Source organism: Mus pahari, chromosome 10 (genome assembly GCF_900095145.1).
Source record: "Mus pahari chromosome 10, PAHARI_EIJ_v1.1, whole genome shotgun sequence".
NCBI classification, from domain to species: Eukaryota; Metazoa; Chordata; class Mammalia; order Rodentia; family Muridae; genus Mus; species Mus pahari.
This window is the reverse complement of record NC_034599.1, coordinates 41,155,586-41,183,388: the sequence shown is the minus strand read 5'-3', so window position 1 is coordinate 41,183,388 and position 27,803 is coordinate 41,155,586. Positions and strand designations below refer to the sequence as shown.

Genomic DNA, 27,803 nt, shown 5'->3' with positions numbered 1-27,803 from the left:
CATGGTTATTTGTCTTTGTAACGCAGCTGAGCATAACCCAGAAAGTGCACCAACGTTCTCCAGACAGAACCAACACTAACTGATACAGAGGAATGCTTCTGCTACCTGCAGTGGCACTGGGAGACCACTAAGGTCAGCCAGTCTCCTCTGTGGTTGTGTAATTAAATGGCTTAGACTCAATTACAACAATTAAGGCAAGAGACAGGAGAATGGAACCTAGCAGGAAAGCCCATGACTAATGCTGAATCAGTTTCCAAGTGACTGCCTCATCAAAACATCACCCTCCCATATTAATGCTCCCCACAATGGTCCCTGGAAGTACATCAAAGGTGTTACCCAAAAAGTACTCAAGATTGCAGGACAATGCTGAAACTGGGCATAGAAAAGCCGACAGGCACTTGACAGTTTTAACCTTTCCTTCCTCAAACTTCGGGATGGGAGAATCCATGGTTATGACTACAGGTTTCCATGTATATGGATATTGCACATGTATACAGATGTGCAATAACACCTCCTAAATCAAAAGCTGAGAGCCCACACCACCACTGCCACCCCAGGAAAGCTTTAACCTCTATGCAAAAGAACTCGGAGACAGAACTAAATGTATATTAAAGCCACACCTTAAAAATAGTAAAATTTGCCAGACAACGGTTATGCATACCTTTAATTCCAGCACTTGGGAGGCAGAGACAGGTAGACCTCTGAGTTCAAAACTAGCCTGGTCTATCGAGTGAGTTCCAGGACTTACTACACAGAGAAACCCTGTCTCAAAAAATATTAAAAATATAATTATTTTGTACATGGGTGGTTACATGCACACCTGTGCACATGTACAAGTCACAGCACATGTGTGCAAGAGGGCAAGTTTCAGGAATTGGTTTTCTCCTTCTATCACGTAAGCTCCTGGGTCTTGGACTCAAATTGTCACAGTTGGTGGTATGTAAACCATATGTAATATACATATTCAGTGCCTCCAGTAGTCATGTGTCTTGGGGTTTCTTCTAGTCTTTCATCCACAGCAGGCTACACAGTGACACCTTTATGAAGAACACTGTCGAGATTCTGGCTAGGTACAATTGAAACTGGAATTCTAGCGCTCAGCTCTGGCACCTGCTGCCTGGTTATCAGCAAGAGAGCAAGCAAGATCTTACAATCCTACAGACCCACTTATGCCTCTCCGCTCTGCTACTTAAAACATGTAAGGATCTGAACACGTTATAGCTCAACACCAGCTGCCCTCGATGGAACTGGGGACTCTCACCCTGCACTGCTGTGGAGGGCCTAGGAGGAATTCCATGAAGCACAGACGATGGACTGGACCTCAGCAGATGGCAGTAAAGACAGAGGGAGTGTGAGCTGTACGGAGTAGGGACTGTATTAGTCAGTCAGCTCAGCTCGCGTCGTCCTCTCTCCCCCCAGCTGTGAGATGAGTTACCTCCTGCCTAGAATTCCAAGAGGTCTCCAAAGGAAGAAGGTTCTGTTCTGAGGTCCAAACGAACAACCACCAGGCCTTGTCCTTAGCACCTTATCATCCCCTCCCTAACCTTGAAGCTTCTAAGAAAACCCTGTTTTCACGGTTAGCTGATTTCCTCCTTTATGGCCTCAGGCCAACACATTCCTAGAACAAAATTTGAATGCCATTTGGCTTAGAGTCTTCTAGGAAGGGATGAAAATCCTAGATTTCTCAAGAGCCCCCATGTTTTGGTTTACCACACTCTGTACTTCCAGGCAGCAGTAGGTCTTGAAGGTCTTCCAGCCCCACACCCGCTTTCTGTCACAGACTGATTTCTAGTCTTCTCCGACTTAGCAAGCAGCACCCTGCTTTCTAGGATGGCAGGTGCAGCTCGGCCCCTCCCAGGTTCCTACCTTCCTCTATTCCTCTCTTACAGACATACAGCAGTACCCATGCTCCCGGTGAGTCAGAGAGATGGGACTTCTCTAACTTTGGTTCCCCCCACACCTCTGAGGGGTAACTTTTCTTCTGTGTAGAATGCTGCGCTAGCCTCTGGAAGGAACTTGGGGGTAGAGCACTTTCCTGGCGCACATGCTGGGACCTGGGTGTGATTCCCAATTACTGTAAAACAAACAAATGTAAAATAATGTGTTTACCTCATAGGATCAAGACAGGCTTAAATATGAAACTTATGACCATGTTATATTGATTTTAATTAGAACAAGTTTCTATTATGACTTAAGAGTTCCTAATCAGGGCTGGCAAGATGGCTCAGCAGGTAAGAGCACTGACTGTTCTTCCAAAGGTCCTGAGTTCAAATGTCATCAAACACATGGTGGCTCACAACCACTCATAATGAGATCTGACGCCCTCTTCTGGTGCATCTGAAGTCAGCTATAGTGTACTTATGTATAATAATAAATAAATCTTTGAAAAAAAAAAGAGTTCCTAATCAATACACAAAGCTGTAACAGAGACATCCTCCAGTGCTAGGGCTGTGGCTTAGTTGGTGGAGTGACTGCCTAACATGAACAAGGCCCAAGGTCTGATCCTCAGCGTGGCACAGAACAAACAACAACAACTATGACAGCACCTGTGGTGCAGGCCTTCATTCCCAGCACTCAGAAGGGAGGAAGAGGAGCAAAGGTTTGGTCATCCTTAGGTATAAAATCTAAGGCCAACCTGAGCTATAGGCGATACTCTCTTTAAAACCGCCCTCTGGTTTTTGTTTTTGTTTGGTTTTTGTTTGTTTGTTTGTTTGTTTGTTTGTTTGTTTTGGCTTTTCGAGACAGGGTTTCTCTGTATAGCTCTGGCTGTCCTGGAACTCACTCTGTAGGCCAGGCTGGCCTCGAACACAGAAATCTGCCTGCCTCTGCCTCCTGAGTGCTGGGATTAAAGGCGTGTGCCACCATGCCCGGCTCTCCCTCTGGTTTTTTATTAGCAATAGATTGAAAGTAACTCAACAGTTAAAAGTAAACCATGCCCTTTCATGTAAGAGAAAAGAGGAAGGAGAGAGCTCCTCCCACGGCTAGCAGAGAAACACTCCAGATACAAGAAGGGAAGGTACGGGTAGGTCTACACTGCTGTGTAGATCGCCTACTTTAAGAGAGGGAATAATAGCCATACCCAAAATACCTCAAGAGACTTGAGGGTGTGCTTGGCGGGTTAGTGCGTCCTTCCCTAGCTGGGTTCAATCTCTTAACAGTCAGGAAAAAGAAAAAGAGAGAGGGGGAGGGATGTGCATGTCCTTGACACCAGCACTCAGGGGGCAGAGACAGGAGGATCTGTTAGTCCAAGACCAGCCTGGTCTACATAGTGAGTTCTAGAACAGCCATGATTACCCAGTGAGGCCCTGTTTTGAAATTTAAGAAAAAGTTTGTTGTTGGTCTTTGGTTGGTTGGTTTTGGTTGTTTGAAACGGAGTCTCTCTGGGTAGTCCTAACTGTTCTGGAACTCTATCTGTAGACCAGGCTGGCCTCAAACTCACAAAGACCCACCTTGTCCCTGCCTCCAGTAGCGAGGGTTAAAGGCATGAGCCACACTGTGTGGCTTGTTTTGTTTCCATTTTTTTGTTTTTGTGTTGTTGTTATTGTTGTTGTTGTTGTTGTTTTTAAAGAAAAAGGGAAAAAAATCAATACTCTTTTAAAGACAGTGATGAGATCCACTGCCTCTGCAAGGCAGCCTGGAGGGCTTCTCTGGGCCACTGCCACTTGGAACCCTTATTTTCTATAAATGGTAAAGGAATATCATTTCTTCGTATACTAAATGCCGATAGGCCGAGGCAGCAGTGAGGCGGCCAGCAAGTCTGACAAGTCACTTCCTGGGCCAGCCTGAGCAGGACACTTAACAGCTATGCTCCATGATCTCACTCCATCAGCGACTGAGGTTAAGTTATTCCTTCCAGTCAAACTTCCTGACTTGCTGATTATGAGTCTGTGTGCAAGGCATTTCCACACTCAATGTTATTTATAACTCTTAAAGCTTACTTAGAAGGGGCCTCTGAACTATAACACTTCCTACCTTCAGGGCACCGAGTGGTTACATCCAATGCTAACTTTTCTAAATCAAATCCTAATCACTCAAGGCCTACAAGATCGAAGTAAGCTCTTAACCTGAACTTCAAGGATTAAGTGACTACCATGCAGAGCACTGCCCCTGTTCGGAGAGATGAATTTCCTCCAATCTGGAAGGATATATCTCTAAACTTTACTGAATAACTTTTGCATGGGGGTAAATAACATTTCCAGAGGCAGGGATTAAAAAGCTTGTTTAGGCTGGGTGTGGTGGCGCACGCCTTTAATCCCAGCACTCCGGAGGCNGAGGCAGGTGGATTTCTGAGTTTGAAGCCAGCCTGGTCTACAAAGTGGGCTCCAGGACAGCCAGGGCTATACAGAGAAACCCTGTCTTGAAAAACAAAACAAGGGCTGGTGAGATGGCTCAGTGGGTAAGAGCACCCAACTGCTCTTCCAAAGGTCCGGAGTTCAAATCCCAGCAACCACATGGTGGCTCACAACCATCCGTAACAAGATCTGACTCCCTCTTCTGGAGTGTCTGAAGACAGCTACAGTGTACTTACATATAATAAATAAATAAATCTAAAAAAAAAAGAAAAAGAAAAAGAAAAACAAAACAAAACAAAACAAAACAAGAAAAGCTTGCTTAGCAGTTGAGAGCGCCAGCTGCCTTTCGGAGGACCACAGTTCAGGCCCTAGCATCCACATGATGGCTCACAGCCATGTCTAATGGCAGACTCGGAGGATCAGACAACCTCTTCTCGTCTCCAATAGGCACCAGAATGCAAGTGGACGCACAGACATACAAACACTTATACAAATAAAATAAAACCAAATAGACCTTTTTTCCCCTTAATTTCTAAAGGCAACGTTCTCCAAACATAAATTTTAAATGACATCACCTGAAACCTAGCTCTAATCACACTGGAGCACCACCCCGACACTGCTCAAAAGCGCCCGCACCTCTCTCCGGCTCCCCTATGGTGAGTAAGTTATTTTTGGAGCAAGTCTATGAAGCAGCACTTTGTGGACGCTGGGCTCCATCCGCTGAATGTTCCCTTCACAGTCCTCCTCAGTCCTCTCCCTCCTGGCACTGAGCCCCAAAACCTCAGCGGAATCCATAATGAAACGCTGGGTTACTTTAGGGCAAGAAGGTTAAGCCTACGAAAGCTTTCTAATTGGAAAGCCTCTTCCATGAAAGCAGACATTTGCTGGCTCCTCTTTCTCCTTTTCTTGTGTTCCAACAGGTAGCTGCCTCTTCTGGAACCAAGTGTAAAAGCTGGCCGGCCAGGCAGTAGAACTCCAGTGAGGACAGGTGCTTTGCAAGCACAGTAAATCTCAGGGCAACAAATCAACAGGAGCCAGCTAACTTCTCCTGACACATTGCTCGCTGAGGTGCACAGCCTCTTAGTTAAGACTAGCATTGAGAAAGCCGAAAAACTGCAAGAAAGGGAGCCCGTTCTTTGCCCAGAGAAAACTCAAGAAGGAAGACTTGCCACATAAAAAACTCTTTATTCCAGGGTTATTTTCAGTGGCACTTAACTCCAGGGTGGAGACCAAGGGTCCCAAACAAACATACTTGAGTTATTTTTCTCCTTTAGTAATTCTGAAATCCAAGGTTAGGTTTACTAAGGCAAGTCTGAAGGTTCATCAAAACCTCTGTTGTTATTTTAAAGAAAAGGAGAAATAGAAAACTATACTTGTAAATATAAGAGTTTGGGGGGTGGGAGCCGGACGTGGTGATGCACGCCTTTGATCCCAGCACTTGGGAGGCAGAGGCAGGCAGATTTCTGAGTTCGAGGCCGGCCTGGTCTATAGAGTGAGTTCCAGGACAGCCAGGGCTACACAGAGAAATCCTGTCTGGAAAAAAAAAAAAAAAAAAGGGGGGGGGTGGCAGGGGTTATTTGTTTATTTTTTGTTTTTTAGAATTAATGGAACTTCATGGAAGCACTCTAGAACATTCCAATCAAAACGAAAATAAGAATGGCATCACAAAAAGCATGGTGCTTCCAATGGCTCTCCTCTCCAGACTTTATTAAACGTCTCTAACGGAACCCTGAAGTTGGCCTGTGCAGGAGAAAGACATTACTGAGGAGTCCAGGAGAATGCTCTAGTGCATGGTTTAGGAGTGTCTCATGTTTTACAGAGATAAAGAGGCCATGGTACAGAAACTGTGGTTTTTCAGCAGTTTCCTAAACTCCACAAGAATCTACCCAGTATGTTACTGCAGGCGACAGGTCCAAGGTGAGAAATCAAGGTCACTAAACTGAACTCCTGCAACCTCCTTGAGGAGGATGAAAAGGTTAAACAGGGTCTCACTATCTAGCCAGGAGGACCCGGAACTCAAGCACAGACCAGGCCGGCCTTGGATCCGCAGCACTCTGCCTGCTGGCACTACAGCATCGGTAACCTCACCCCCTCCCTCCTTAACACTGCCAGGCTGATGGCCTTCCATCCCCCTCTCTGTAGGTAATGCGATGCCAACTCAACTATCCTCATGCTCTTCCTGCTCCCCTCCCCATTAAAAAATGAGGAGGCTGGAGAGAGGCTTGTTGCTTAAGGGCACTGGCTGCTCTTCCAGAGCATCTGGGTTCAATTCCCAGCACTCACAACTGTCTGTAACTCCAGTTCTTAGGGATCAGACACCTTCACACATACATACACATAAGCAGAACATCAATATACATAAATACAGATAAATCATTTTTTAAGTGAGAAAGAAAATTGAGGGGGGGGAACCAGATTTCTTTTTAAACATTCCCAAAGTAACGAGGGAGACTTTTTTTAAGACTGATTTTATTTCTATTTAGACATGATTTAACACTATGCGTGTGTGGCATACACAGTGGGTGTAATTGAGCATAGGTACCATTTGCCAGAAGAGAAAGTCAGTTAGGAACTCAGTGCAGGTAATTGGGAGGCATTCTATGCCAGTGCAAGAAGCTCAGGCCTTTTGTCTTTCTTTCTTCCTTTCTTTCTTTCTTCCTTTCTTTCTTTTTCTTTCTTTCTTTCTTTCTCCCCCCGCCCCCTCTTTTAAGTTTGTAAGTCAGGGTTTCATTACTGTAGCCCTGGCTGTCCTGGAACTCACTATGTAGACCAGGCTGGCCTCCAACTCACAGAGATCCACCTGCCTTTGTCTTCTGAGTGCTCCGATTAATAAAGGCACGAATCACCTCATCCTGCTGGAAGCTGACTTCTCAGAAAGTAGTAAGTGACCTTAGCTTTCCAGTCATCCCCAAGCCTGTAGTGAGGTTGTAAAGACAGTCTGTGCCAGGCGCTAGGGCAGTTACACAGCTGGCAGAGCAGTGGCTTAGATCCGGCTTCAGCACCCCAGGAACTGGGTGTGGCACACACCTGCAACCCCAGTACTTAAGAGGTAGAGGTGGGAAGATAGATTAGAAGTTCAGGTTCATCCTGCGGTATAGGGTGAGTTCAAGGCCAGCATGGTCTACATGAAATTCTGTATCAAACAGCAAGCAAGCAAACAAACAAAGATCAAGCCAGAACTACGTATAATATAGGAAGCTCTTCAGAAACAAGGTGGAACTAGACTGGAAGCCCCCTTCTGAGGGTTAGCTTTCCTAAAGCTGGAAGATGCAATGTAGGCTGCTGGAAGAGAACAGCATTAACTGTCTTAACCTGCTGGGAACCCTACAAACTGTATACAATTAAAAACTGCCAGACGAGACACGCCCACCAGTCCAACAGTGGCATGACTATTAAGGCAGTAACCAAGGACTTTCTAACTGGAGTTGAGGCCACTGCACAAGAAAACTCATTCCCAGTACTACACTACAAGCCTGAACAGACGCGCATGCCCTGGAAGCTCATCAGCACTGGGGCGGGACCTACCTAGTAAATGCTAAACCGACATGATGTCATACTGCCTTCTAAATAGTTATGTCTATACCCATAGATTAGGGCAGCTCTCAGTCTTGGTCAGAGGATCTTCTCTCTGAAGTGGGCAGATGCTCACAAGTGGTGAGAATAAGAGATTGTAGAGTGCTCAGCCACAGATGGGGTGTCTATACCACGCCCTCCAAGGCTCAGGGAACATAGTGGAAGAGAAAGAAATATATAAGAGACTCCAGTGGTGCGAAACACTATCCTCATAGCAACATGATTACCCTAATTTCAGAGTCACACTGGATTACACAGTGAGTTCCAAACCAGCTTAGGCTACAGAGTGATGATACCTTGTCTCAAAATAAAAATAAGTAAGGCCAGATGTGGAGGCACATGCCTATAATCCACAACTTGGGAGGTGGTGTCTGGAGGGCCAGTAGTTCAAGGTCAACAAGGAAAACATAACCATAGAGAGAAAATCTGTGTATTGTACGGATGGCCTATAGGAGAGGGTCAAATAGATGGCGGGTCTTCCAGGAGGAGAAAGAATTCTGGGATAGAGCCAGGCAAAAGAGATCCATCCAGAAAAATGTGACTAGACAGATCCATGATACCTGAACACTGGTAATCAGCCCTTTGGCAGACTGTAGCTTAAAATAAATAAGATAATTTAACTTATGATCTAATAAGAGAAAGGCCTAGCTACGTGGCCAAGGTATTTGTAAATATATTTTGAGTCTGAGTCTTATTTCTGGGAACAAGTGGCTGGGAGGAACCACCAGACTTCTACACATAAGTCTCCCTCAAAAAGAAAAAGCAATTATTTTTAAAAACCTAAACTCTTAGAAACAAGTATACAGGTGTAATCCCAGCACTTGGATGACTAAGGGTCAAGGGTTTCATATCAGAAGTCAGCTTGGGCACACAGGAAATTCAAAGCCAGTCTGGGCTCTGTAAGAGACCCTGTCTTGGGTCAGCAAAACCACTAAAATGAGTAAAGTCACAAATCCGGCAGCCAGAGTTCAACCCCTATGTAAAGGGGAAAGGAGAGAGCAAACTCCACACAGCTGCCCTTGTGCAGTGTAGCACACATGCACCTGAACATGTACAACACACACACACACACACACACACACACACACACACACACCACTTACAATAATAGATAATAAGTGTAAAGGGCCCAGTCTCAAAAGGGGGAATCTGGTTATAAATATGTTTTCTCTAGAGTGAGAATCATCACTTTCTTTGCTATATTTTACAAAATTTAATTATTTTATAAGATATATAAGGTAGAAAGATAAAGTGTTGACATCTTTGAGATTTTTTTTTTAAATGCCCAGGAGAAAGAACTGAATGAGAATAAGAAATCAGTCGGATCTGGCTGAGCACATCTTTAATCCCAGCATTCAGGAGGTGGAGGCAGGCGGATCTCTAAGTTAGAGATCCCTGGTCTACATAGCAAGTTCCAGGATAGCCAGGGCTACACAGAGAAACCTTATTTCAAAAAACAAGAAACCAAAAACCAAAAGAAAGGAAAGAAAACAGGAATCATCTAAATGAACATACAGAAAAAGACCTCTTTACATATAATTTCAGAATTGAACTTGCTGTACAAATAAGAAAACAGACAAAATGTAAAATCCCTGTGCGGCAGGAAAACTGCTAAAAGTCAAAGACAAGCCACAGATCGGAGAGAAGCTCTGTAAATGAGATAGTCCATACAAAATGTGTATGCAGAACAGGGAAAGAAACTATAAGCTAAGCTCAGTACGAGTAGGTGGTCCACTTCTGCAGCCCAGCAATGGAGAGGCTCCATGCCAACACTCTTTCTCAAAACAATAAAAAAGTAAAAAATAAAAATAAAAATTTAACTCGGCAAGGAAGACAAGGGAATTGTAAAACGGGAAAAGGAAGTAACGTGATGTTTCTCCAAAGCCTTCACTCGCATGTGAGCAGAGGCTCCCACTTTAGTCAGGAAACATGCACCTCCAAAGCTCTATGCGGTGCTACCTCATACCCGGCAGATGATGAAACCAGGGCAGGAGAGGAACTAATACCCTCATAAACTGCTGGTGGGGATGAAAATTGGGGCAGCCACTCTAGAAAGCACTTGGCAGTTCTTCATGAAGTCACCATATGACCAAGCAATCCTGCTGTTATACATACTTGAAGAGGTATTTATACAAGGGAAATAAGAACATACAACTCCCCAAAAACCTGCACATGAATACTTATAGTAGCATTACTCCTAAGAGTAAAAACATCACAACACGCAATCCATACAGATAAACAAAATGCAGCATGTCTATCCAGAGGACTACTACTCTGCTATGAAAAGAAATGAGCCAGGCGGTGGTGGCGCACGCCTTTGATCCCAGCACTCGGGAGGCAGAGGCAGGCGGATTTCTGAGTTCAAGACCAGCCTGGTCTATAGAGTGAGTTCCAGGACAGCCAGGGCTACACAGAGAAACCCCGTCTCGGAAATAAAAAAAAAAAAGAAGAAGAAGATTGACTGGGACTGGAAAGATGGCTCAGCGGTTAAGAGCACTGAGTGCTCTTCTGAAGATCCTGAGTTCAAATCCCAGCAACCACATGGTGGCTCACAACCATCTGCAATGGGATCGATGTCCTCTTCTGGTATGCCTGAAGACAGTGACGCTGTACTCACATATATCAAATAAATCTTTGAAAAAAAAGAGAAGAAGAAGAAGAAGGAGGAGGAGGAGGAGGAGGAGGAGGAGAAGAAGCAGCAGCAGCATTGACACATGGCAGAGACTGTGGCTCAGTCTGCCCCTCCCCTTTCCCTAATGGTACAATCAGGGCCTGTAGCTGCTGACTCAAAAGGAAGTCAGTGAAGGCAGAGCCGGTGGGCTCAAACCACTGGCTCCTCGTCTCCACGTCAGGGGCTCATGAGTAACAAACTTCAAACAAGCTATTTTCTTCGCAGCATTGTAATATTCTTTAAAGAGATCCGAAAATACCATCTCAACATTTAACTGCCTCCCAGAACGACTACATTCACAGAAGCTATTTAGGTACAATATGCAAAAGCCCCAATTCTGCAGCTGACTGGGACACAAAGATCATGGCCAGATACAACCACCCCATTGGGCTAGAAGAACAGTAGGGCTGTTGAGTCAGAACTGGAAAGGAAGCCAAGAACATACAATCACTAAAAACATTATTTTGCGGGTTTAAAAAAAAAAGAGCTACTAGACCTCATGTATTGTCAGAACACTGCTTATGCAACATGGGAACATTTTGACAGAAGGGGAGGACAACAGGAGGCAGGAGGCAGAGACAGAAGTAAGGAATCCTGCAGGTGCCGGAGCAATCTAAGAAACACACAGCTCTGTCCCTGCCTTCCTTCCCCAATACAAACAATTCTGTTTCTCATGGCATCCGAAGGGGACTGCCTGCCAGAGACAGAAAACAAGTTACTCCATGAAAATGTCAACTTGTTCCATGGAACACTACACTGGCAGGAACGGATACAAACCTCGTCTAGAGACGCGGGGGAGGGGGGGAAGGGGGCTCTTTCCTTCCGAGTTTTTTTTTTTTTTTTTTTTAACATCGTGGCCCATTATCAAATTCAGTTTGATTCATGCAAATTCTAACATAAATGGACAAAAATATCACTCAAAAGTATATAGAATCATAAAAACTTCTGTAAAATATTTTGTCCTCAAGCTCCTAGCAGCTTTAGCATACTTACAATTTCAAATTAATTCAAGTAAAAGCACATGTATGTATAAAAATGTTATAATGAAATCCATTATTTTGCATGCTGAGTTGATTTTTGAAGTTCAATAATTATCTCATAAAGACACATCCATGAGGACATCCTCTAAAGGTGCTCACTAGTTTAAACCTTCACCTACCTCAGATGTTCTTATAAGCCATCTCAGGCAAAGCTCAATCTCCAGCCACCACCATGCACCCCCCACCAACTCCCCCACCCCCCACCCCCATCATCAGCTAAGACCTTGTACATTTGGGGACTTTGCTTACACTGTTGCTGTCTTCACCTTACCAGCAGTCACTTTCCAGTGCTGAGGTGGAACCCACGGGCTCACACATGACAGACACACACTCTAGCACTGAGCCAGCCACACACCTGTCCCTAGGTTTTTGTTTGTTTTCATGCCTACTCGTACTAATTGTGATGTGATTTAATTAAATACCAGATAAACTGATAAAAATTAGGCGGGTATGAGAATGATTTGGTAAAAACTAAGCTTTCAACTTGAAACAAATTTAGTAAAGTTTTTAAAGTTAAGTCAAATTACATATGGGTGAGATGTGAGCAAGAAACTGGAAGGAGGGAGGGACGGAGGGCACATAAAAGTCATGGGCAGAGGCAGGTGGATTTCTGAGTTTGAGGCCAGCCTGGTCTACAGAGTGAGTTCCAGGACAGCCAGGGCTATACAGAGAAACCCTGTCTCAAAAAACCACAAAATAAGTAAATAAATAAATAAAAACAAAAACAAAAAACAAGGCAACCCTGGGCTTCATAATGAACTACAGTGTGCTTAACGAAAAATGAAGGAAACCAACCAGGGCAAAGAACAAGCCCTTGGCCCTACATCCAAACATTAGTCAATGTCCTTCTTTAACCTACTGCAAGGGGAAAAGGAGGCAGGGAAACCCACAGCAGGGTTTAAAAAGTACCTGGGCTGAGATGTCTCAGTGGTTATGAGGACAAGAGTTCAGATCCCAAAACTGGAGTGGCTCACAAATACCTGTGAGGGGGATCAGACACCCTATCCTTATCTCTATGGGCACCTCCACATATACACAAATTGTGTGTGTGTGTGTTTTGAGACAGGGTTTCTCTGTGCAGCCCTGGCTGTCCTGGAACTCACTCTGTAGACCAGGCTGGCCTCCAACTCAGAGATCTGTCCACTTCTGCCTCCCAAGTGCTGGGGTTAAAGGAATGCGCCACCACTGTCTGAATATAAAAATAAGTATTTTTAAGCCTCTCTTTTTTAAGTTAAGTGATCCCAGGGGCTGAATGCAGCTCAGTGGTAGAGCACTTGCCTGGTACAGTTACAGGCTTTGGATTTGGTCCCCAACACTACACACATATTGGGCAGGAGGAAGCTCATCAATGATAATGTATGGATTTTGTTCAGACCGAAAATTCAAAACAAGTGAGTAATAAAAATAATAAAAATAATCCATAAACCAAAGCCAGATACTGTGGCCCATTCCTGTAGATTAAGGCAGGAGAGTTTGGGTCTGAGGTCAGTTTAGGCTACATAAGGAGAACTTGTCTCAAAAGTAAATAAATAAGTAACAAAGAAGAACAAAAAAGGTTCGTGTGGTCAACAGCCTGCCTCTGTGATGCTCACTCTGTGTCTCCTCCAACAGTCTCCTGCAGCTCATGGCCCTCCGTGAGAGGTGAGAGGTCCAGACAGAGGGTGATTCGTTAGCAATCAGGGCAAGGTTAGATCCACAAATCTAGCTCAGGGAAAGGCCTCTGAAAAGCTAGAAACGTGTGCGCAATCCCTCTTCTGACCAGGAGACCCCCAATGCCAACGCAGGCAGCGGGGCCAGGTCAGCCAGCCAGCCAGAGCTGCCCGCTGCTGGAGGCCTAATCACCCACTGCTGCCAAGGCTAACCCTGGTGCAATCGTTCTGGAAAGCAATGTGGCAATATAAGTATCCGGTGTCTCACAAACATGTGTGCCCTCTGGCTCAGTAATTTCACTTTTAACAATCTAGCTAAAGCAAAAAAATAAAAAATAAAAAATAAAAAAATACTCCAAAGATTCAGGTGCCAATGCAGTTGCCACATTTAAAAAAATTAAAATTATGAAATAAAAAACTGTGGAAAATCCTCAAAACAAACAAACAAAACAGTAGTCATGGCCCTGAAGTATCTGCGCACTGAAGCTGCCGCTTATGAATGGCTCCTGCTGACATTACAAAGAGGGGCAGGGAGGCAGAAACACAGCAGTTGTAACGGGAGGGACCCTAACTACTTTTCAATGCCTGGGCTGGCAAGAGGATTTTACAGTATCAATAACTACCAACCCTGGGTGGCAGGATTATAGATGACATTTTCCCGTCTGCTTCTTCATAATTTCCTGATTTTCCCCAGAGTTATTCCCGGAGCACAATGTTATTTTTGTGAGAAGAAAAGGGGAAGGTGGTAGAAGAGAGGCAGTAAAAGCAGACTGTGTGCTGAGGTAAAGGACATGCTGCAGAGAACCCGGCTGCTCGTCCTGTCTGTTTTGAAAACATACTGGACACGTATTCAAATGCTCCTTTAACATAACCCCTTGTCTACCCTGAGAATTATAAAATGTAACTTCTTGTACCAATAGCTGCTACTTTCTCCAAATAAATGGCACAAGGAATACTAGTTGAATTAATTCATAAACAGTTGAGACCAATTAAAGAAACTGATGATCACTGGCTAGTGATGGAAAATTGAGGGGTTTTTGTCTTGTTTTGTCTTTTAAATTGTATCTCAAGTAGTTACAAAGCAAAGAACAAGAAGTCTGAAGTTCTTTCAGGAAGAGACCACAGCTTGACAGAGAGAAGCACCTCAAAGCAGAAGAGGAAAGCTGGAGGCGCTGGCTGACCATATGTGGGGTGTTAACTAAGGGAAGTAATCCCCAATAAGGCTGGGATTTGAAGGAGCGTCCCATTTAAAACAAGAGGTTCACAGGGTTGGGGATGTTGCTCTGCGGTAGTGTTTGCCAAATGTTCACCAGGCCCAGGGTCTGAGCCCTAACCTAGCATTACATATAACCTAAACAAGGGGCTCCTCCTGGAAGGGTGATTAATGCTTAGAGCCCCAGCTTTCAGGAGGATGGACGGAGGGGATCACATGAATCTGTTAAGTTCAAGGGCAGTCTGGCACATGAATACATGAGGGCCAGAGACCTGACTGAACAAGTGAGGGCTTGTTGGGCCGACCAACCTGCATCCCAGCCCAGCCCAGCCCAGCCCCAGGATCACAGGGTAGGAGAGACCTCCTGGAAGGCATTCTCTGACTTCCAATACACATTGGGACATGAGCAGGCACACACAAACACACGGCATAAATGTAATTTGTAATCCCCCAAAATGAAAATATAACAAACCCCAATTTTTATCTTTTTCCACATATTTTTTAAGATCCATTTTTTAAATTATTTTTATTTATATGAATGGAGTGGGGAGCACACAGTGTGCAGGTGCCCACAGGCCAGAGATGACAGAGGCCCCTAGAGCCAGAGGTACAGATGGTAGTAAGGTGTCTATCTGACTGAGTGCTGAGAACTGAGCTCGGGTCCCCTCTAAGAGCAGCCTCAGCTCTAACCATGTAGCCATAGCTGCAGTCCTCCACATACGCCACCACTCAGTGTGTATTTAAATCATACTAAATACTAGGTGCATATTCGTATTAAATTCTTAAACTGTGCCATCCTATCAAACAATAGGAGATAGCCAGTTGTCTTTTTTTTTTTATTTTAAAAACAATGATTTTCAAGGAAATAAACAGGCCTTAAACTGATCCAAGAAATTGTCATAAATGTTTATGAAACACAACTAAGAAATGCAGAGGAGCCAACAAGATGGCTCAGCAAGTGAGGGCACCCGATGCCAAACCTGCTGACCCCATTTCCAGCCCATACAGTAGGGAGGAGTCCACTCTCACAGTTGTGTGTATGTGTGTGGGGGTGCATGTGTGTGCAGGTATGTGCACCCATGTATGCACGAGGGAAGACCAGACGTCAATAACGGGTGTCTTTTATCATTCCCCAACTTCATTTTTATGACAAATATTTTCTTTTATTGTTTGTACTCATGAATGTGTACCCGTGTGAACACACAGCACAAGTGTGAAGGTGCTTGGTCCCCGGAAGCCACCTGGTGGGAATGCTGGGAATCAAATCCAGGTCCTCTAGAAGAGCAGGAAGCATTCTTAACCACTGAGCCATCTCTCCAGCCCCTCCAGCTTACTCTTTATAGACAGGGTTTCTCACAGAACCTGGAGCAATTAGTCCAGGCTGGCTAGTTCCTGAGCCCCACCTCTGCTCCCGGCACGACGGCGCCATGCTCCAGGAGCTCCAGATACAGACTCAGTCCTCACACTTACACAGTGAGGACTTGATGCACGAAGCCATCTCAGCCAGGCCCTGTTTCTATTTTCAAATGTTTGCTAGGCTGCTGGTCCTGGGTGCTATAAGAAGGCAGGCTGACCGGCATGGTAGCAAATGCCTTTAATATCAGCATCCTGGAAGCAGTGGCAGGCAGATCTCTGGGAGGCCAACCTGGTCTATACAGTAGGTTAAAGACAGTCAGACCTACATTACTCTCCCCATGTAAAGCCTTGGGTTCAGTCCCCACCACCCATAAACTGGCTATGGTGGCCACGTCTATAATCACTGTAAGCAGGAGGCAGAGCAAGAGGATCACTACAAGTCCAGGCCAGCCTGGCGTTGTAGTGAATGTGTATGCAGCTGTCACCTGAGAGCTGAGGACAGAGATGCAGAGCGTGTATAGATGGCCCTCAAACCAGAAATTAGAGTCAGATCAGAGGAAATCCGGATAAAGTGTTGTCAGCACCACCTGTACCCAGGGTATGCATCTGACTGAGCAGGTCGTAAGGACACAGCTATGTAATGAGAATACACCTCTCAAGAAAAAAGGGAAGGGAGGCAGGGGAGAGGAGAGAGAAAAGGTTAGGGGAACACGGGACCTCCTTGTGCATATTTGCAGGGAGCTATAAGAAAGGACACACTGCTGCACATTTGCCGGGAGCTGTAAGAAAGGACACACTGCTGCTGAGCAAGTGTTAGAGCTCAAACTGGGCAGAACTTCTTAATCAAAAACCTCAATTTAACTTTAGCCAAAATTCCCCATCTGAGTAAGCCCTGCCCACAAAGACCAATCTAAAGAGGCAATGAGGTCTCTTCTCCTTCCTATTGATTCTCCGAGAGATGTTAGTGACATGCTCGACTCTCTGAGAGATGTAAGTGACGTGCTCACAATCTGGTTTAAACTTGGATTACCCCGAAATCCACACAGCGGAACCTTGAACTCTCGTCTCCCTCCCTCCACCTGCAAACTGCGGGGATGACAGGTGTGTGCCACACCCAGCTGACTCTTACCTCTTTGAAAAGCTTAAATCTGAGTGGTGGAGTCCTTATATACCAAGGACACTTGCTAGAAATAACCTCCCGATGGCCCATGCAACAGCTCCTCACTAGCTGACAGGATTCTACCCTGAGCAGGTTAAACACAGAGCTTTCAAGTTCATTCACCCCAGACCGCGGAGGCTCCGCAGACACTGACTTGGCTATCGACTCAGAAATGATTTACTACACACGGACAAAAGCCCAGGAGACTATATACACTCTGGACACCATCATAAGTCATCCGTGAAACACTCCAACTCTCCCAATACACCAATAAGGGAGTTACTCTGAAATAAGAGGGATGGACAGTCATACAGAGAACAAGCATAACTCACACCAGAAATCAAAACCAAATTTAAAAACTCCAAATAAAGAGTTCTCTTTTCCTCACCTATATGACTGAGGCATGGACATATCTACTGTGTAAGATGCTGTTGTCCTTTTTGTGCCCAATATAGTCAACAAGGGTCATATTGGTATGCAACATGTATGGCATTCTCAAACAGTGAAGAGAATCTGCGCTGTTAAACATTTTGCCTTCCCTGCCTCTGTAGATAAGTAAGTAGATAGATAGGTTGGTTTGTTTTTTATCTCCTAGCCATAAAATAATCAACAGGTTTTGAAAACACACCAGAGATTATCCTCGTCCTGCTGTGCTGCTTTCTGACGTCAACCTCCCGGTCACAGGCAATTCACAATGTATACTAGAAGGCCTGCAGAATTCAGCCCCTCTCCCTGTCTGAACTCATCCCTACCACGGATGTGAAACATCAGCCACAGGCCTTGGGTCCAAGCTTTGGATGGTCCTCTCTGACTCCAGGATCTACGCCCTTGCCATTCCTTCTGCTAAGGATGCTCTGTCTTCTCAATCTTTCAAAGCTGCATCTTCCTGACCACTCAGGTCTTAGCTACAGCTCCATCTTGCTTTCCGTGGTCTATCTGAAGTTACATCCTTCCCCACAGTTGCCAGCCCATTTTCTCCATGGTACTGAGGAGTGGGTTTTTTGGTTGTGGTGGTTTGATTTGGTTTTGGTTTTCTGAGACAGGGTTTCTCTGTGTAGCCCTGGCTACCCTAGAACTCCTGTGTCGACCAGGCTGGCCTCCAACTCAAGGGAGATCTGCTAGCCTGTCTCCAGAGCACTGGGGTCTAAAGCTGGGACTGAGGTTTTTTTTTGTTTGTTTGTTGTTTTGTAGGGATCCCTTATCTCATTTATCTATTTAAAAGTAAATTCCAGCTCTGTGTGTGGTGGGGCAGGCCTTTAATCCCTCCCAGGGACGGGCTGATGATCTCTATGACAGATTTCAAAATAAATGAAAGTATATTTCAGGGGGCTTTGTTTGTATCTCTTTTTCAACAGTGTATTCCAAAGCTGGAGCCCATCAAACAACACTCCTGAATGAATGAATGAATGAATGAATGAATGAATGAGTATGGGGAAGACTCTACATACAGCAGAAATGTCTTAGGTACCTTTCACAACTTCAGAGCCTCTTGTAAATAAAGAACATTTCTTTTTATTTTCAGAGCATGGATTTGCTCTCTTTTATGCCATGCATCAAAACACACTTGCCAGACTGATGCTTGGAAAATGAAACAGCATTTCTGGCCCCGAGACAACTGGTCCGGGCACCTCCAGCTTGAGCCAGATCTATGACTTTCTAGGGAGTTGGCACCAACGTCAGAATGTTAAAATAAACATCTTCCATGCTGAAAATGGAATATTGGGGCTCTGAGTCGGCAAAGGCTAGTCCTAATTGGCCTTAGCACCTCACAGGGCAAGCAAAGGGGGAGACCCCATCACAAGGGTCACCTCTACGTGGTCTTCCAGCGCTGCTGTGGATTCCTCTCTCAGTTCTCTTTCCTGATGACTCTGTTCCTGCTTTCTAAAGGGCACATGCACGTGTTCATCTGCTTCACAGCACTCTGCTTTAAAGGCAGACACAAGTCAGGCTGGAGTCTTCATGAACGAGTCTGCAGTAAAACACACCCTTCAAAACTATGTCACTGATAATCTTTGGAATGAGGATTTAGGGCAAAATGTTTTCTCTGTGACACATGTAAATTTTAAACTCCTGAGCTGAGGATACGTCTTCAATGGTAGAATGCATGGGGGGAGGGAGCGCTTGGGGGGAGAATGGGAGCAAGCAACGAACCTAGAAGTAACCCTTCTAAGGATCGTACCCTGTATGCAAAGCAAAGTGCAAATGATTTTGTTTAGGGGTGGTAGATAAGAGTTGGGGGCAAGAGTTCTGATTTTGTTTGTGCTCTGTGACAAGGTCTCACTGTGAATCTCAAACTGGCCTTGAACTCGAGCTGCCTCAGCCTCCCATGTGCTAGGATTGCAGGCACGTGCCGGTAAGCCCAGCTGCAAATGTGTGGTAACATTTTTCATATTTTCCACAGAATTTTAAGTGAGTCTCTGAAGGAACTATTGCATGTAAAAAAAAAAAAAATTGTTCATCAGTATGGCAAAAATGAGTTACAAAAGAACACTGAAAACCTGAGCCTGGTGAAGACCTGCACACGATCTTTGCACACCGGGGGACTGGGGGCGGTGGGATGGAGAACACACTGCACCACACAGGGCCCTGTCTCCAAAAATAGAAATAATGATGTGGGGCTGGAGAGACGGCTCAGTGGTTAAGGGCACTGGGTGCTCTTCCAGGGGACCAAGATTCCCCAACTCCCATAAGGCGGACGGCTCACAACAGTTCCAGCGTATCCAATGCTGTTGCCTGGCCTCCTGGGGCATCAGTTGCAGGTGGTACAGAGGCAGCCATGCCAACAAAATACCGCACACTTAAATTAATTAGTTAATTTGAAGATAAATTTTAAAGTAAGAAAGGAAAAAGCCATGTAGCATAGCATGTAACAAACCTATCATCCGACACCCGAGAACTGGAGACTGAGCTACAAGAGAGGCTTTTAACTCAAGGCCTCTGTCGGTTACACATGGAGTTCTAGGCTAGCCTGAGCTACACAGAAAACCTTGGGGGATGGGGGAGACAAACACAAGGGTTGAGTACAAATACTGTGGTACAAATACTCATGTCACTGAGTTCAATCCCCGGCACTGCTAAGAAATAAATATTCTGAGATGGCCCAAAGCAAAAGCCAATGTTTGATCAGATCGGTCTCTTGTTAAAAATTAAAGATAAAATAAAATCAAGTTAAATGAAAAACTGTTCTGCATAAATTTCATAGCCCAATGTGGTAGCTCATGTCTATATTCCACACACCAAGGGATCTGTGGGCAAGAAGGTCACCAAGAGTTCCAGACCAGCTGGGACTACGGAGTACCAGGTGGAGGAACTTCAAAGTAGCACCTGAAACAGTAGTTTCCTTCCCCCACCCTCCTTGAATGAAAGTGTGGCATGCAGCTTGTGTCTCACTATCCAGAATCAATGGCACTTGAGGTCAATAGCTCTTCCCAGAGTGGAAAAAAAAAAGTGGGGGGCGGGGCCTCGCCAGTCTTACTCACCTCAGTGACTACTGCACCTGAAGAAAATGACATTTTTTTTTTTTTTTTTAAGATTTACTTATTTATTATATGTAAGTACACTGTAGCTGCCTTCAGACACTCCAGAAGAGGGAGTCAGATCTCGTTTCGGATGGTTGTGAGCCACCATGTGGTTGCTGGGATTTGAACTCTGGACCTTTGGAAGAGCTGTCAATGCTCTTACTCACTGAGCCATCTCTCCAGCCCCATGATGACATTTCTTACCTACTCCTTGCGTGCCAGCACTGCCTGGGCAGCATTGCACATCGGAGTTAATCTACCCAACACTGAAGCTTGTGGGGTGACTGCTACTACCATCCCATTGTAGATGACGAAATCCAAGCACAGAGGGTTAGCCAGTATTCAGGGCCCAGCACTGCCCCAGGTTTAAGCAGCAGACAAATCAAACCAGGCCGTTTTAGGCAAAGCTGAAGGTTTTTTTTTAATATACACAGAGCGTAGCTATTCTTTGTTCTATTCATCCAGCTAGCTTGAAGGTACAATTAGGCACAGGAAACAGACCATAAGTAATCAGAGAAGGGGGGAAATATATATATATATATTTTTTTTTTTTTAAAATCTTAATACTTTATTATGTTCTGCCAAAAAGACAGAGAACCTTGGGCAATGTGTCTCAAAAGAAATTTTTTAAAAGGAAATCAAAATAGGTAGGACAAAGCTGGGGTGAGCTGCTGACCAAAGCCTGTGGCTCCTGTGGACCTTCTGCAGCAATGCTGGCTGGCGGCACTGCAGAGATGGGCTGTCAAGACTCAGCGCTGGGGAGCCACGCTGCAAAGGTCCCAACAAGGAAAAGGAAAAAAGAAAAGGGGGGGGGGGCCGTTGGTTCCTTTTCTTCTCATTATCCTACTCGCTCTGGGAAGTTTGCGTTAACAGCATTTGGACAGGGGCCAGCTTCTCTTATTGTTGGACAGAGTGCAGCTGCTTAGTCAATAAATGAAGTTTGCTTTAGCTTCTTAGTCCTTGAAATGGGTCATGTAGAAAGAGGGGTTCATAAACAGTTGTCCAACGTATAGAAAATACCGATTGCCTAACCTCCTTCTGCTCACACGGGCATTGTCATTATTACCTGTATCTGATTTTTATTCAGGATTAGGAGAAAATCTCAGACCATTTGGTGACATATCATACACCTTTAAAGGAGCAAATAACTAGCCTAGTGTAGAAAGAGCTAGGGAAGAAAAACAATCTCTGCCTCTATTCGACCTGACTGCGGGAGAGAAACACTAGCTCCTGAGGAAGAACAGCAGCTCCAGCGACTTCTAGGACCTCGGCACCTTCCCTGCCATTATATAACCGAGCCATGGCCTTACTAGGCCATCCCAACCTATGTCAGCAGCTGCTGGGCACAGCTCAGCTGTCAGTGTGGAAGGACCCTTCCAAAATGGATTCAGATAAGCAGGGCACAAGCCAAAATAGGCCCACGGAGCACCCTGAGCACGTGACAGCTCCTTGTGAATCGAGCTTCACTCACACCAGTCATTTAAGTAGCAGAAAGATAGGGCACTTGGAGCTGGAGCCAGGAAACTGCACACTGCTACAGAAGCACAAACAAACGCTGGTGTGGTCTCCTCCACACATGCAACTCATTGTCCCAGCCATTTCAGCCTCATTCAAGTCTGAATATTTCCATACATAGGAATTGCATAACTGCACACCACAAACGATCAAAGATAAAAACCAACATAAACAGTGACACCCGTCTATAAACAAGCCAATGCTGTAAAGGCTGCAGCAGTCCTAAAGGATACCAAGGTCTCAGAGAAAAACTGAAACACACACACACACACACACACACACACACACACACACACACGAAAGCAGCCAGACCAACCATAATTAGGCACTGGCTTTGCTGACTACTGAAAACAAAAATGTCCCTTTTATATATAAAGCCAAGAATCAACTGTTTGCAATTATGTTTATAAGACACTCAACCCAGCTTGTCATAGATTTTTTTAATCAATATTTTGATATAAAAATTCAAATTTCTTTAAATCATAGAGAATGTTGCCAGACAACCAATTATGTCTGTGGAGTCCATTTCCCAGAGGTCAGAGCAAAATAATCACAGAAGCAGACAGAGGAGAGAGAAAACAAGGAACAGAGGCATTCTGTTTGTAAACACAAGTTTGACTAGGCCAACAGGAAACACACTGGAGGGGGTAAGGAGATGCAGGCTCCAGCTCCAGCGGCCGGTCTGAGGGACTACAACAGGAGGGGCGCACTTGAGTCTGTCACAGGGCTCTGAAGACTCTTGAGGCCTTCTGGTAAAAACTGACAAAAAGGCTTGAAGGGGTCCGACCAGAGGAAGTGAAACTGACCAATCACTCGGCCGCCCTCGGAAGAAGGGCCCCTTGTAGTCTTTGACAGAGAGAGGCAAGGAAAGGAACTTTCAGGTTGCCAATAAGCAGAATACGAGGCCCAGATAAGTCACCAGGCTTCTGGCAGGGAGGGACTGCCATAAAAGCCAAAACAAGGTAGGCTAAGGTAAACAGCGGCCAGGGGGAGGAGGGGAGGGGGAGGAGGGGAGAGGGAGGAGGGGAGGGGAGTCCTGTGTCTCCCGGAGGAGCTGCATAGGTAGTAAAGGATTTTCATTAGCCAGGCTGAAGAAAAACTCAAGCTACTGTTTTAAATATAAGGAATGACTACTACGTTAAAAGTGCCCATTTAAGTGAGGTATTGAGCAAAGACGATTTGGGAATTCAAATGGGTTTTGTGGCTTCCATCAAAACTGAATGATTTTCCTTGATACTCTCAATGGAGAAAGATAGGTAAAAGTGCTACCTCTGAGTCTTAAAAAAAAAAAATACTACATGCGTATACATACATGGTTTCCTAACTGACCTTGGCCAATTTCACTACTACAGCTCCTCAAATCCCTTGGGAACCAAAGGGCCCAAATGAGTGTAATTCTGTCATGTCAATCCCACGGCTCCCTTCCCTCCTGAAAAGCCCACCCCGAGCTCTAAAAAGCCCACAATGTCAGACCCTCTGACAACTAAAAATAACCAGCAAACCATCTATCCTAAAATGTTTAACCCTTGGCTCGCTAGTGTCACCAGGAACCCTGAGCCTTGGGACATCTGGTCATGGGTTCATTCCATTTTTCCCCTTATTTCCCCGTTTTCTTCACTGCCTCTTCCAATAATCAAGTATACTTCCTCGGGCTCCCAGCTGACACCATCTACCAGTCTTAAATAATCAAACGTGGATTCCTTAATCTGGTATAGGTGCCAGGTCCTTCTTATTTCCCGGTGTCTTGCACCCCACCGCTCACCCTCAGCCCATGCCACAGCCGTCCTGGGAAGACCGAGGCAGCCAGTTTGCGCGTCTCCCCCATCCTGTGGTCCACATTTCATATGCCCCTGCCCTCATTCTGATGGTTTCCTAATTGCTGGTTCCGGAGTCTTGCTGGCGTGCAGTCCGCCGGCCCCCAGAGAGTTCCAACGCCTCCTTTCCAGTCACCCCCCCCCCGACCCTGCGCACAGCCCTGGGGACCTCTCCGGTGTCCAGCTGCTAAGTTGCCGGAGCCCCCCCTTCCGGAACCCCTCCGCTCTGAGGTCCCTGCCTTCTCCCGCCAGCGCCGGTCCCCACTGCTGACCCTGACCCGAGCCCCGGGGAACCGCGGAGTCCCCTGGCCCCACCGCCCTGCTGCAACGCCCCCCGGGCAGCGCAGCCCGCAGCCGCGCGGTCCCCAGCGCCACTACCTTGGCCTTGGTGACGAGGTGCGTGGCCCGCTTGACCACAGCGAAGTTGCCCTTGCCGATGGTGCGGTCGATCTCGTAGTAGCCGATGCGAGCGGCCATCGACCCGCGGGAGGCCGGGGCTGTGGGACGCGCCGGGACGGCGGCCGGGGGCACTGCGGCGGGGGCTGCCGGGGGCCCCGCGGCGGGCGGAGGCAGCAGGCGGCCGGCCGGCCCGGCTCCCCCTGCTCCGGCCACGGCAACCCCGCCAGCTCCGCTCGCCGCCGCCGCCGCCATCTTGTTGTGCAGTGAAACCTCCGGGGCCGCGGGGAGCCGGCCGGGGGGGAGGGGGCGCGGGGGGGCCGAAAGAGGGGGGTTGCCGACAGACGTCACTCCGGGAGGCGGGGCTCCCGCGCCGCCGGGCGCCCGGCGCCATGGCAACCGCGCGTCACGTGCGGACGCGCGTCACTGCCCGAAGCCATGGCAACCGTGACCTCACCGGGCGAGCTCGACCTTCCCGCGTGGGTCCCTGTTCCTGAGGCGCCGGCTCCCTAGTGCCCCCCTCTGGGGAACAGGCAGTGAAAACGTCGAGGGTCAGCTGCAACTTCTAAGCTTCCGCCGCGCCTAGCGAGGTAGGGATAGGAGATGGGAGACCCCAGAACCAGACTCCCGATGGCCCCTGGTTCGCTGATGGGATCCCTGCTCCGACCTGTGTCCCAGTTCAGTCACCACCAAACCTCCCTTAAAAGGATTTCCTCATCACCAAAAATACCAGTCTTGTCCCACTTTAGCCCTGGAGGCCACAGAGGCAGGAATAGCTACAGTATTTAAGCAACTGTAACCAAGTTGGTGGCAAGGCAGGGGAATAATTGTTCGGCAGAACTCTTAACAAAACCCAGCTCACTTCGTACAATCAATAAGTCATCAGAACACAGAAGAGTGCGGAAATTAGAGTTTGCATATTCAAGGATGTTGAACCCAGCCCAAACATGCGTTCCAGTCCTTGGGTGGGTGAGGGCCAGAAAAGGACCGTCATTTTCTTTCCTGCCACCCCTGACTCGGAACAATTCTCCAGCCAGAGTTTGTCAGAATGTCTGCAGTCTTTTTCTGTTGCTGGGTTAGTACCGGTGAAGTGCGTTGCATCCAGGACCACATCATGCTTAAAGGCGAGCAATCCGTTAAGCAAAATGAGTAACTAATATAAATTCCATCCCTGCTAATGACTCTCCAAGGACATTAAGAGTGATCAAATTAATAACCCCTGCAATAAAACTCATATCCCTCTTTCTTCCCTCCTGTTATCTGACATTCCACATCCTGGGCTATAACTGAGCCTCTCCCCCTCCTCCTTCCTTATTAAGTAGATTGATTTATCTGCCTCTGGTGGGGATAGGAAATTGGGCTGTAAAGGAGAGATAGCCTTTGGTCCGTTAGGAAAGGAAGGAAGAAGGCTGTGTACATTCCTCTGCTTAATTGTATCTCATGTCTCCAGTGCTGTTCTACCCACACCTGTATCTCTCTCCATGGCACAGGAGTATTGTCACATCTCAAAAAGTGCCATCCGAAGCCAGGCTGGTTGCGCGCACCTTTAATCCCAGCACTCGGGAGGCAGAGGCAGGCGGATTTCTGAGTTCGAGGCCAGCCTGGTCTACAAAGTGAAACCCTGTCTGAAAAAAACAAAAAAAAACAACAACAACAACAAAAAAAGTGACATCCAGGTCACTGGGTATGTGAGAAAGGAAATAACACGCGTACCCTGTCTGACCACAGGTCTTTTCCCAGTGTTCTGATTCCCCCCATCTGACATAAGTAATGGCTGGGTCTAGGATGGGACAGAGGGGTCATCCCACAATTGCCTTGGATCAGTTCCCTGGTGGCTGTTTCAAATTGCCAGCACAATTAACACTAATTGGCTCCTTTACAAGCAAATAAAGACGGGGATGAAGTGGACCTTGCTTCTTAGGCTGCTTAAACCTATTCATCAAGTGAGATTATGAAATCTGAGATGAATGATTGGGTGTGGCCAGTCACCCTTACAACTTCATGGCCCTTGCTGGAATCTAGCAAAGCCAATAACTTAGGGGCTGGACCTCAGAATGAGGTTTAGCATCTCCTTGGAGGTGGGGAGCTCTGCTGGTAAGACAAAGAAAAACAGTCTTTCTCTCTGGAAGTCTTAGAGTTAGTACTGAAGCCACTCTTGTCTTGGCTGTGCACCCGGAGTGTCTTCCCCTCTCTCTCTCTCTCTCTCTCTCTCTCTCTGAGTCTCTCCACATAGGCCTGGATATCCTGAAACTGAATATGTAACCAAGACAGCCTCAAACACAGAGATCCCTCTGCCTCTGCTTCCCCTGTGCTGGATTAAAGGGCTGTACCGACCACACCCACACCTAGCTAAGCAAAGCTTCCTTTTGCCCTGGCTGATTTCAGAAGTCATGTGTAACCAAAGACAACCTTGAATCTGTGACCCCTCTGCTTCCACTTCCCAGATACAGGGCAAGGGTGTGCCCGCCCTGTCTTCTTTATGTTTTATTTTTTTGGTTTATCGAGACAGGGTTTCTCTGTGTAGCCCTGGCTGTCCTGGAACTCAGAAATCGGCCTACCTCTGCCTCCCAAGTGCTGGGATTAAAGGTGTGCGCCACCACGCCCGGCAAAATAAATAAATCTTAAAAAAGAAAAAAAAGAAGAAGTGAACAACAAAATAAAAAGTAAAAGACGCCGGGCATAGTGGTGCACGCCTTTAACCCCAGCACTCGGGAGGCAGAGGCAGGCGGATTTCTGAGTTCGAGGCCAGCCTGGTCTACAAAGTGAGTTCCAGGACAGCCAGGGCTACACAGAGAAACCCTGTCTCGAAAAAACAAAAACAAAAAAAACAAAACAACAACAACACAAAGTAAAAGACATGGCTGTTCCTAGCCATGGTGGAGGGAGAAAGTTTCTTATAGCTGTGTGGGAGTGCCTAGCCAGAGGCAGACATACCTAAGAGAGCTTGTGAGGAGAGGGGGGAGGAGAAAGGAAAGGGGAAGCAGGTGGAGCAGCCTGGAGGCCAAAGCACAACAACAACAACAACAACAAAGGTAGGGGGAAGGAACCAAAATGTCTGGGTTAGGGAAGAGCCTCTGGGGAAGGAAGCCTTGGGTTGGAATGGTTAGGGTAAGGGATGATGGGCTGTGCTACCCTGGAACAGATAGGAGTGGGGATGCACCTCCGGGTTTGATTTTTTTTTGTTTGGTTGGTTTTTTTTGTTTTTTTTGTTTTTTTTTTTGGTTTTTTTCGAGACAGGGTTTTTCTGTGTAGCCCTGGCTGTCCTGGAACTCACTCTGTAACCAGACTGGCTTCGAAATCAGAAATCCGCCTGCCTCTGCCTCCCTCCCGAGTGCTGGGATTAAAGGTGTGCGCCACCAACGCCCGACTCAGGTTAGAAACTTAACAAAAAGTTGAATATCCTATATATTTGAACACTGATTAAAACAGCAGTAGAGAAGAGGAGGTTGAGGGTCGTTGGAAACAAGACAGAGGGCCAAGTACCTGAATGAAAACAAGGCCTGTGGTGGCTTCTCTTCTAAAACTCCCAGAGGGAGACTTGCTATTCACTAGGAAAGAACATCACTGCCCTAATGAATTGCCCTGATGTGTGTGTCCCTGCCCCTTT

At 46.4% G+C, this 27,803-nt stretch overlaps 1 protein-coding gene across 2 annotated transcripts in view; it reads right to left on the bottom strand.

Moving 5' to 3' along the window:
• The window catches only part of Sik3 (SIK family kinase 3), a 212,254-nt gene extending 187,780 nt beyond the window's left edge, over positions 1-24,474 (bottom strand). For both annotated transcript variants that reach the window (XM_021208114.1, XM_029543055.1), the window contains exon 1: positions 24,179-24,474. In XM_021208114.1, the coding sequence (XP_021063773.1) occupies positions 24,179-24,451 (273 nt within the window). In that variant the 5' untranslated portion in view covers positions 24,452-24,474. The remainder of the gene's footprint in view (positions 1-24,178) is intronic.
• Positions 24,475-27,803: the final 3,329 nt, after the last annotated feature.